This window comes from Hemiscyllium ocellatum, chromosome 3 (genome assembly GCF_020745735.1).
Source record: "Hemiscyllium ocellatum isolate sHemOce1 chromosome 3, sHemOce1.pat.X.cur, whole genome shotgun sequence".
NCBI lineage: Eukaryota > Metazoa > Chordata > Chondrichthyes > Orectolobiformes > Hemiscylliidae > Hemiscyllium > Hemiscyllium ocellatum.
Window position 1 is genome coordinate 76318518 of NC_083403.1, and position 12852 is coordinate 76331369.

Genomic DNA, 12852 nt, shown 5'->3' on the forward strand with positions numbered 1-12852 from the left:
GCCCTCCAAGCCTGAGCGGATCCAAATGTACTGTCTAAACCTGTTGCCCAATTCCTAAACATATATAACCCTCTCCTCCCCAACTACTCATGCATCTGTCCAGACGCATCTTAAATGAATCTGACGTGCCTGCCTCTACCACCTCTGCTGGCAACTCGTTCCAGACGCCTACCACCCTCTGTGTAAAGTACTTGCCAGTGTATCCCCCTTAAACTTTCCACCTCTCACCTTGAAAGCGTGACCTCTCATTATGGAATCCTTCATCCTGGCAAAAAGGTAGTCTCTATCTGCCCTTTCTATACCCTTCATGATTTTGTCAACCTCAATCAGGTCCCCCTTCAATCTCCTTTTTTCTAATGAAAATAAACCTAGCCTACTCAACCTCTCTTCATAACTAGCAACTTCCATACCAGGCAACATCCTCGTAAACCTTCTCTGCACCCTCTCCAAAGCGTCCACATTCTATTGGTAATGTGGCGACCAGAACTGGAGTATCAGAGGCTAAGGGGTGACCTTACAGAGATTTATGAAATCAAGAGGGGGTTTGGATAAGATGAATAGCCAAGATTTTTTTTTTAACACCCTAGGTAGGGTAGTTCAAAACTAGAGGGCATAGGTTTAAAGTGAGAGGGCAAAGATTTGAAAAGGATCTGAAGGATAACTTTTTCCATACAGAGGCTGGTGCATATATGGAACAAGCTGCTCAAGAAAATGATGGAGGTGGTACAACAACTTTTAAAAAAATATAGACTGGTACACGAATAGGAAAGGATTGGGGAAATAGGCCATACTAAGGCAAATGGGATTACTTCAGTTAAGGATACCAGGTTAGCATGGAAGAGTTGGACCGAAGGATTTGTTACTGTGCTATATGACTCTATGACTCTATAAATAAGAAGCTCTTTCCTAACTTTCAAATAATGTTAATTGGGTTGAGAAATACTTAAAGAGGAATTCAGAAAACATGCCTATGAACACAGAAGTCATTCCTCCCATTTCCTTCATCACTATCTGTTGTCTTACACTGCTTCTGCCATTCTGCTCTGATCTAATCTAACAGCTCATTGTTAGCTCAGACACTATGTGCTTGTGAATGTAATGATTGTACATGATGGGTAGATGGAATAAAATATCTACTGGATTTCTGAATACTACAATATTTACATCTTGCTTCTTATATAGGGATGCATAAGTATTTATGCATCAGATAAACATTCAGCTGGTGGATATTACATCATGTCACAGGAACTTCACTTCTTATTGCCAAATCCAGAATATGTGGGATTAAGAAAAATGGACCTTGCTATGCCAAATAGAAGGATTTCCTTTAAAAAATGTCTGCTTATTTGAAAGTAAGCAAAATGTTCTCAACAACTTTGGGACAACACATCCATCCTAGGACAAGCCAAAAAAAATACGCATGAAAATTCCTAGAAGCATGGCATTCCAACTGGAACTCTGTCAACAAACACATTGACTTGGACCCCATTTACCACCCTCTGAGAAAAAGAACAGAAACAACATCACCAACCAAAAGAAACCTAAACACACAAGCAGAAAGCGGGTCACTAACTTCACCGGATGCTTACTGATGATGTCATTGAGTTTGGTGACAAAACGTCTGAAAATGAACCATCTCAGCGAGCAAACTTACATCCTGTTCTCATCCAAGCTAAACTAAGAGTTTTAAAATAATTTTTTTTTGGTCTAAACATTGTACTTAACATAATGAAGTATTCATGGGTTGCAACAATATTAATATGATTTTCTTTTCCCAAAGCTTTCTTTCAGGGCATTACTCATTGGCAAGACTAAAATTTTAAGTGTTTTAGAAGAATAGGTCAGGTCCCAATAATCTTCACAATAATTAAATCTTTCAATGTATCATTTTCTTCACTACTTACATTGGAGGAAATTTTAACTGAGTACAGGCCTGGACAAATGCCAAATATAGCCATTATCAGCAATGTTAGGGCTTAGATGATTTTAACATTCAGGCTGAATCAGCACATGCTGGGTCAGGCATCAATCCAAAACGGTAACAGGAAGTAACTGGGGTAGACAAAAAGCCACCAGCCTGCACCAAAGCCAAGTTAGTCATGACGCCCAGAGCACAGGAGGTTGAAACTTTCCTGTTTGTACATCTTCTGGTCCTACCCATCTCACTGTTTTTTTTTGCAGAGCTAAGATAAAATTGCACTTGGGACCAAAAAATATCGTAAGACCCCAAATTATATATTTAAAGAAGCAAGCTTCAGAAAGGTGCACCTGCTTTCTACTTGTAACAGCAGGTTTAAATCATAAACAGTAGAAAAATTGTGCGTTAGTTTTCCAATCTAGTCAGTTTAACACATATTGCTTTATTAAAAATCAAATACAATCAAATGGAATGAAGAAAGCTCCTTGACATTTGATAATTTTACAAGCATTACTTCTCAAATAGCAAATTGAAATTACTTATCACTTCATTACATTTGTAAGTGATTCTCACTTTCGGGGTGAAGTAGGCAAAACTGCTAATGTCCCTTCTAATGTAACAATCATGAAGTCACTTAGCCAATTTCAAATAGATGCTTTTTTTTTTGGAAAGGTGAAAATTTATAACTTGACACACGTCAAGGATTTGTTTAGCATGCATACCAGGCTCCAAGCCATATATGTCTTTGAAATTAGCCTTTTCGGCACTTTGAGCTGGACAATGGTAATTTATCCAAATTAATTTCACGTCAATTTATAAAGTGGCTTTGGATTACTAATTTCAATTAGGAGAAGAAACTACTCATAGTCTATTTTCTAATCACAGTGAACAATTCCCTTGCTGGATCTAGCTTAAGTGTCTCATAAGTAATGGTTTAGGTCACAGAGTTTACAAGGTAATATTGAGCTGTGTGGAATAACTGTTCACTGGATTGCACGAAATACAAAATTTCAATAGCGGACAATTGAATATCTGGTGTAATCAGTTAACAGGAGTCACCATATGATTTACTGTGTATGAAACTGTAATCACCAGTACTTTATTAAAGTATATTTACTATAAAAGTATAACCCATAAAGGGGCAGCAGTAAATCCTTCTGGGGAGTTGGTGGAATAATGCTAAAAATCACTGGATTAGTTATCCAGAGGCTCAGGCTAATGTTCTGGGGTCATGTACTTGAATCCCATCACAACAAATAGTGACATTTGAACTGAATAAAAAAAAATAAAATTCAAAGGTTATCTAAGGGCAATCATTAGAGATTGCCCTAAAAAATCATGTTAGCAAATGTCCATTAGGGAAAGAAACATCAATTATCTCGTCTAGTCTGCATGGTCATTTCAAACTCATAGAAGTGTGGTTGACTCTGTAAACTGCTCTCTGAAATTACTTAGCAATCCAGTTATTTCAAAATGCTGCAGTTTCAAGGCATGAAACTGCATAGACTATTTGTCATCAACATAGGCATTTCAAAAGACAACTGCAAGGTCTTCCTATGTAACATCTGGGGGTTTGTGCTGAAATTGGAAGAACCTGCCTCACAGAGAAGCCAAGCAACAGTCTGACAGCATCATATTGAATGGAATGAGACCTTTTTTATACATAGACAACATCACAGACACTTTTGTCACTGCCCCGAAGTATATGCTGTTTGACTAACAGGACAGACTGATCACATGTGGCAGCAATGTAGCATACAGTTGGGAAGAAGATGCGCCTCAATTTGAGCTCCATGATGTCTCATAGCATCAAATGCCAGGTCAAACATGTTCATAGAGTCATAGTCACAGAGATGCACAGCATGGAAACAGACCCTTCGTTCCAACTCATCCATGCCGACCAGATATCCCAATCTAGTCCCACCTGCCAGCACCCGGCCCATTTCCCTCCAAACCCTTCCTATTCATATACCCATCCAGATGCCTTTTAAATGTTGCAATTCTACTAGCCTCCACCACTTCCTCCAGCAACTCATTCCATTCACGCACCACCCTCTGCGTGAAAAAGTTCCCCTTAGGTCTCTTTTATATCTTTGCCCTAAACTTATGCCCTCCAGTTCTAGATTCCCTCACCCCAAGGAAAAGTCCTGGTCTATTTATGTTATCCATGCCCCTCACGATTTCATAAACATCTATAAGATCACCCCTCAGCCTCCAATGCTCCAGGGAAAACAGCCATAGCCTATTCAACCTCTCCCTATAGCTCAAATCCTCCAACCCTGGCAACATCCTTGTAGTTCTTTTCTGGACCCTTTCAAGTTTCAAAACATCCTTCTGATAGGAAGGAGACCAGAACTGCACACAATATTACATAAGTGGCCTAACCAATGTCCTATCAGACATCCCAACTCCAATACACTGACCAGTAAAGGAAAACATACTAAACGCCTTCTTCATTATCCTATCTACCTGTAACTCTACTTTCAAGGAACTATGAACCTGCACTCCAAGGTCTCTTTATTCAACAACACTCCCTAGCACCTTACCGTAAAGTGTATAATCCTGCTAAGATTTGCTTTCCCAAAATGCAGAACCTCACATTTATCTAAATTAAACTCCATCTGCCACTTCTCAGCCCACTGGCCCATCTGATCAAGATCCCATTGTAATCTGAGGTAACCTTCTTCGCTGTCCACTACACCTCCAAACTTACTAACTATACATCCTATGCTCACATCCAAATCATTTATATAAATGATGAAAAATAGTGAACCCAGCACCGATCCTTGTGACACCCCACGGGTCACAGGCCTCCAGTCTGAAAAACAATCCTCCACCACCACTCTCTGTCTTCTACCTTTGAGCAGTTCTGTATCCAAATGGCTAGTTCTCCCTGCATTCCATGAGATCTAACCTTGCTAACCAATTGCCCATGGAGAACTTTGTCGAACGCCTTCCTAAAGTCGATACAGATCACGTCTAATGCCCTTCCCTCATCAATCGTCTTTGGTTACTTCTTCAAAAAACTCAATCAAGTTTGTGAGACATCATTTCCCATGCACAAAGTCATGCTGACTGTCACTAATCAGTCCTTGCCTTACAAATACATGTACATCCTGTCTCTCAGGATTCCCTCCAAAAACTTGCCCTCTACAACCTCAGGCTCACCAGGCCTTAGTTCCCCGGCTTGTCCTTACCAACTTTCTTAAACAGTGGCACCATGTTAGCCAACCTCCAGTCTTCCGGCACCTCACCTGTGACTATCAATGATACAAATATCTCAGCAAGAGGCCCAGCAGTCACTTCCCTCGCTTCCCACAGAGTTCGAGGGTACACCTGATGAGGTCCTGGGGATCTTTCCACTTTTATGCATTTCAATACATCCAGCACTTCCTCCTCTGTAATATGGACATTTTTCAAGATGTCACCATCTATTTCCCTACATTATATATCTTCCATGTCCTTTTTCGCAGTAAACACTGATGCAAAATACTCATTTAGTATCTCCCCATCTCCTGTGACTCCACACAAAGGCTGCCTTGCTGATCTTTGAAGGGCCCTATCCTCTCTATAGTTACCTTTTTGTCGTTATGTATTTATAAAAACCCTTTGGATTATCTTTACCCTATTTGCCAAATCTATCTTATGTCCCCCTTTTAGCCCTCATGATTTCCCTGTTAAGTATACTCCTGCTGCCTTTATGCTCTTCTCAGGATTTGGTCGATCTATCCTGTCTCTACCTGACATATGATTCCTTCCTTTTCTTAACCAAACCTTCAAGCAAACCTATGCTGATTACTGCCTACTGACGTTCTCTGATGAATCAGTTCTTGGCTACACATAACATCCCTTGGAGGACATACCAAGGGTGGCAAGGGTACAAATGAATCTGGATAGGGGGTTTCAATATGCATCCCTAAGAGTAGCACACTATTACTGACCAAGCTGGCTGAATCCTGAAGGATAGAACAGAGAAAATAAGTGCAGGAGTCCACTCTTGGGCCCTTCAAGACTGTAGCACCATTCAGTATGATGATCGTATAATTGCAGTGTCCCATTCTTGCTTTCTCTCCATATCCCTTGATTCCTTTAGCCACAATGGCCATGTCCAGCTCTCTCTGGAATATAATATATATATATATATATATAAAATGAACTGACCCCAACAGCTTTCTATTGTAGAGAATTCCACAGGTTCACAATTCTCTGAGTGAAGAAACTCTTCTTCATCATCTCAGTCCTTACTTCTTATTCTTAGACTGTGACCCCTAGTTCTGGATTTCCCCAACATCGGGAACATTCTCCCCACATCTAGCCTGTGCTGTCCCATTAGGATTTTGGTATGTTTCTATGAGGTCCGCCCTCATTCTTCTGAATTCCAAGTAGTACAAGTCCAGTCGATCCACACAGACTGAGTCAAGCTGTGAAAAAGGGGTGAAGTCTGCTTGATCTCAGCATCACTGCCAAATCTAGGACATATCTGCCTGTACATGTCCGTGATATTATCAGGAGACGTGACCACTGCAGAGTCAATGTGGAGACACTGAACTGCCACTTGCAATCAGGAGATATCGGATGGTCATATCTGACTTCTGAAATTTATTCTCCATCCAGAGTCTGCTGCTTCAAGTGGGTTAAAAACTTACAGAAACTGTAGTCCCATGGCAATTGTCCTATTGTAAGTTTTCATGCAAACCCTCTTTTGCTGCTGAAATTTCCCAATTAGCCAAACCACTTTCTCTCATTTGAATGTCTAAACAGTACACCATACAATACACGTAATTCAACTGTATAATGTGGCTTTAAACTGCAATCAAATAATCAGTTAAATTACCCTAGGCCTTAAATTACCCTACCACTGCCCAGGGAAAAAACAACAAGCTATTGCCTGGATCATATCTTCACGTACATTTTAAAATCATCTTCACTTCTTTGTGATGTCATTACTTGGGCACTGAGTTCACTTAAAACAACCTGAAAAGGAGCCTCTCTGATCCAACATTACTGCACTGTATTTTTTTTCTTCCGCACATTCTTTTTAAAACTAGCTTGCAATCAATATTTATCATCCTCAAGTGGAAATTCAAGTGTTGGTAATCTGGAAAAATGCCTTCACGTAATGGTCTGTGTGCTATATCTATCTTGTCAAAATATAAATAGCACTGTGCTTTCGCTGTATTTTCTGTGTTTTACTTCAGACTTCCAGCATCTGGATTTTGCTTGTGAAAAATTCTATGGAAGCTGACTTGCGGTTTAGAACTTGCATAATCAATAAAGAGTGATTGTATCTGTCAAAAATCATGCATCCCAATAGCTCTCATGTATCAATGGTTTATTTTCTCTTTCTTGTCTCTCAATTCCATTGAGACTGCTACCTTTTATACTGTCACTTTTCATACAAGAATAACTTATTCATCCTCCGCTTCAGAGTAAAAACAATATTTCAGATCCAACTCTTCAGCTCCTCAGCATGCTGCCTTGACTTGCCATTCTGATCTAAAACAGTTTTAGCCTCAAAATTACTCTTGCTATACCAATTTATCAAACCAATGGTTGTACCTTTTTTATTGAAAAAAATTGTACAGGATGTTTCTCACTTTTTAAAAAATTTCAATACAAGTTTTTTTGTTCACTTTCTTTCCCCATATCTTCAATGGAGCAATTTGTAAAACAGATTAGTGCCACAGAGAAGTCATAAAATTTATAGAATAACTGAAGATTGTTAATTACCATTGTATTTTATATTTGATTAACAAATTATAGCTCAATTGTGTCAATTAAACATTTTTAATTTAGCTTTACAAAATTAATTAGCAACAAGAATGTATTAAAGTAAATTACAAGACTTTTAAAATGCCTTTAAGACACTCTCTTTTCAGCAGCATTGCCACCTTCATTTATACGTGTGTTATTTTTTCATAGATGCCTTATGTTAGATTACTATAGACTATAAAGATGCTGTGGCCTTCAATTTGAATATATTCATTTATAAAAACTGATCAGACTGCAATCTAAATCCAGGACTAAATTCCAAACAGAACAGGTTCCAAGCATACATTTTAGTTCTACGATTTCCCTGGTTCAACAACATAGAATTGCACCAATTTGCTGAGCACTCCAGTAAAGCAAAATGTATTTGTTTGATCAGAGTTAGTAACATAATCGAATTAATTCTCTGCATTCAAATTAGTGAATCACAAATGATACAACAAATCAACTGGATCTCATTCATTAAGAAACAAATTATAAAATTGAATCCATTCAGCTAAATATGAAGAAATTAATTTGTTTGATTGCGTTAAGCAAATTTGATCCATCTGGCTAAAACGATGAAGGGCTTATGCCCAAAACGTCGATTCTCCGGCTCTTCGGATGCTGCCTGACCTGCTGCGCTTTTCCAGCACCACATTCTCGACTCTGATCTCCAGCATCTGCAGTCCTCACTTTCTCCTAAAATAACTGCCCCTAATCTCACTCAATTCTTGAGATTAACCTGCAATATTACACTTACTGAGGAATAGATATTTTAATTAATTCAATGTGTGAATTGAATTTCACGCAAAGCCAGAGTACATGAAAACAGTGCATCTTCAATTAACTTAAGGTGTGTCCAGCACAATGAGGGATGAACTATAAATACAGACTTGTCATGGCCACCTATACATACATATCATTTAAAACAAAATACAACTAATTGAAGTGCTAGGTTATGGACAGACAGAGAAGAACTGGCAGCAGAAACAAACAGCACCCGTGAATGAATGTTGAACAGAAAAGGTTTCCGAAGGGACTTGAATGCAGCAGAGAAGGCTGAGTCCCAGACATTAAATAATTCCACAGGAAAGTATTGCAAAGTTGAAACTCTTCCAGGTAAGAAAATGGGGAAAAAACATGGAAAGGAAGGCATTGAGAAGCAACCAAAACATATACTAATTACAGTAAAAATGTTCAAATGTGTAAAATATTTTGTGACACTAGAGTTTATGTCTCTGCCAAAATTTCATGTTTCGCTCATCACATAGCCCACACAATCAGGCATTTTCATGGCAGAAAACTGAGGTACAATTGGAAAAGTAATTTGTTCCCTGGTAGTGTTGAGAGATAGAATTGAACTAACATTATGTGTCAGTCTCCTACCTTAAACTTAAAACAGTGTCTCATACATAAATTTCTGCTTGTCCAACTAATTCACATAGAAATGAAAAAGTGTTGGGAAACACAGTCAGTTATGACAGCCATTTTATGTTTCTACATCTTTTTATAAGACAATACAAAAAAAATTTGAACGTTTGACATATCTCCAAATTTAGTGCTGACCAACTAAAAGAACAGACTATACAACCAACTCTACCAAGGTTATTCTACAGGTATCAGAAAATAAACAAGATTGACAATGGGTGACAGACCCTCTAAAATACCCTTCTTCCACATGGGGCAATTTCAGAATCATGGACAGTATTACCTTGGACATAGAAACTCTACAGTGCAGAAAGAGGCCATTTGGCCCTTAGAGTCTGCACCAATCCTCTGAAGACCCAGCATCCCGCTATCCCCATAACCTCACATTTAGCACGGATAATCCACCTAACCTGCACAATTCTGCAAACTCCAGTATGATGGTTGCCCAAGGCTGGAATCGAATTGGAGTCCTTGGTGCTGTGAGGCAGCAGTGCTAGCTACTATGCCACCCACAATAGATATGAATTAATATTAAGCGGATACTGGAGAAGCAAAACTACATGTTACCAGTGCAAAGATTTGATATTTTGTATGCTGCACTATTCCGTAAATTATAACTGGCATACTCTTATACAATCAAGCTCACTTAAAATATTAAATTATACGTATTGACCTACAATTGTGGCTACAGTTTATATTAAAAATTGTGATTGATCTGTAAAGTAAAATGTTCACATCTGTTCCATGTGAATTATTGAAGTTATTGATGTGGTGTATATGTAGATAGAAAATGTAGATCGAATGTGACAATATTTCAGAAGAATTACCTGCAGTGAGAAGTTAATTGTTCTATAAATAATTTATAGGTTAAATTCATAAAGTGACACAGTTGGGTGGGTGATTCTAACTTATTCTAAGTACACAACTTATTTAATGATTATACCTTCCTTTTAACCTAGTGCTACTCTAGGAGCCAAAGTAAAATAATTTTGTAACAAAAAGAAATGGAACAACCATGTGAAAACATGACAATAGAACCTCACGAAATCATTCAGCAGTGCATCATCATCATGTTTGGAAATTGCCAGATGATTTATAGACAAACACATTTAAAAAGTGGGTGTTCAATTGAATGAGGCCAAATTGCATTATTAGTTGTAAATTGTCACTTTAATCAATAACTGTTACCACCCAAATAAATACAAAGATGCTACAAAATGTAAACTTAAATTGAGGATTTATTTTATTTTAGGAATGGGGATACTCACTGATGATTGCGCAATGTTCAACAAAATTTGCAATCCTCAGATACTGAAGCAGTCTATGTACAAACCTGACAAGACCTGGACAATGTTCAGGTTTGGGCTGATAACTGGTAAGTAACATTCACATCACACAAATGTCAGACAATGAAAGTTCCAATGTGAGAAAATTTAATGACTGTCCCTTCACCTTGCCATCCCTAGATCCTCCACAATCAACATCCCAGGGGTTACCATTGACCATAAAATTAATTTAACATGCCATATAAATACTGAAGCTACACCAGCTGGTAAAAAGCTGGATAAATCCTGTAATGAGTAACTCATTACTGAACTCTCCAAAGCCTGGCCACACCAAAGCACAGTTCAAGAGTGTGATGGAATACTTCCTGCTTACCTGGTTGAGTTAAACTCCAACATCAGTTAAGAAGTTTGACACCATCCAGGACAAAGCAGCCAGCTTGACTGATACCAAATCAACATACATTTGTATGCACAATCCAGAAAATGCACTGCAGAAATTCACCAAAGCTCCATGATCACTACTATCTCAGAGGACAAGGAGCAGACAATGGGCAAACCATCACTTAAACATTCCCCTAAAAGTCACTTAACCTTGTGGCCTGGAAATATATCACCATTCCTTTGGGGTCGCTGGGTGAAAATCCTGGAACTCTGTCCTTAACAGGATTATGAATGTACCTACAGCAAATGGACTACAGTGGTTCAAGAGAGTAGCTCAATACCACCTAAAGGGCAACTAGGGAGGACAATAAATGCTAACCCAACTAATGAAGTCCACACCTCATGAATGAATAAATAAAAAATTATACTCCTGCATTGCATCTTCTTTTCTTCAAATAAGTTTCTGGGTCATGTGCTAGGCTTTTCCTGGTACAAGCGAACGTTTTCAAATCATTATTGTATCCGTTAAACAGACTGTGCATTTTGTTTTGAAGTTTTGAAATATTGGAAATGAAGATGAGAATATTATTAGCTTGAACAAATGGAAACTTTGAATATAATAAAAATTACCAAGGTACTTTCTTATCCATGGTTCCTCTGATAGAAATATGTGCCATTTATACTTACCCTGGTAAGATTGCATATCCTGAAGATTCGACTTACTAAATCACAGTCCATTGAACAAGAAATACATTCAACTTGAATTGGCCCGTATCGAAGTGTCCCCTCTTCTGGCCAGTACTGTGGGCATCCCTAATATACAAAAACAAATTTGTACTTCAGGTTACATGAGTCACAAAGCAACAAATCCATGCAATGATTAAAATAGCTGTGAACCCTGGGTCTGCTGAACTACTTGCCAGCTTAATTATATGTCATGGGAAAGGATTCACCAATGTTATTGCAGGTCAAACTGCAATTATGAGATAGCTATACCGAATATTTCAGCATATAAAACACCAAATTATTTTCTACATTTTATAAAACACATGCATCTGTACAAAGTGTTGATTCCTCTAACAATTCTGCACAAAACTGCAGTTGAGGATTTATCGAGAGAAAAGCCATACAAAACTCAAGATGAGCCAATCATCACCAGGAATGGGACAGCCTCCATGAATGGATAACTAAGTAGCAGGTAACACATCTACCATAAAAATATCAGTAAACATCACACAAAAAAGCCTAACCAACATTGTTATTACCATCATTGTCCTCTACCATCACCATAAATAGGTCACCAACAATCACTTTTCTAGCATTACAGAGCTGTGCCAGACCAGTCAAACATAAAGCTAACAGTCAAACACATCATACAGGCATTATATTAGACATAATCATTACATTATAATTACATAATCATTAGGTGCATCTTGTCTTACTGCCAGCACAATATATCTCAGCTGATATCAGTATTCCCTCATGTTGAACACCAATGGAAGATGCACTGAAATTGGGTACTGCATGCTTGGTGGGCACACCAATGTCCATCACCACGCCTGCGTTGGTAGCACTAAAACTGACTCAGCTGGTCTGAAAGAATGTGGATTCGGACTGCAGCAGGTGCCAAGGCAATCGCTAAAACGGAAAAACCTGCGTCACCAATCCAACTGGTACTGATCTATCTCCAATGACATGCCTGTAAGTGTGACCATGCCACAAGTCCTTGTGGAGATGAAAGTGCAACTTCACATTGAGGAGTCATTCTATCCTGTCACAGTGTTACACGAGATAGATTTTGAACAAATGCGCCAACTCAAGACATAGAAAATAGGAACAGAAGTAGGCCATTTGGCCCTTCAAGCCTGTTCCACCATTCAATGTCATAAAGACTGATCATCAAAATAAGTATTCTTTTCACTCTTTCTCCCTGTATCCTTTGATCCCTTTAGTCCTAAGAATAATACCAAATTTTTTTTGACATAAATGAACATTCTGGCGCGAACAACTTTCTGTGGCAGAGAATTCCACAGGTTCACCACTCAGTGAAGAAATTTCTCTTCATCGCAGTCTTAAATGGCCTCCGTT

The 12852-nt window shown here is 38.5% G+C and overlaps 1 protein-coding gene across 2 annotated transcripts in view; it reads right to left on the reverse strand.

The window, feature by feature from the left end:
* Window positions 1–12852, reverse strand: part of ptprk (protein tyrosine phosphatase receptor type K) — a 610797-nt gene that overhangs the window by 19321 nt on the left and 578624 nt on the right. For both annotated transcript variants that reach the window (XM_060851099.1, XM_060851091.1), the window contains one exon: window positions 11452–11577. In XM_060851099.1, coding sequence (XP_060707082.1) covers window positions 11452–11577 — 126 coding nt within the window. The remainder of the gene's footprint in view (window positions 1–11451; window positions 11578–12852) is intronic.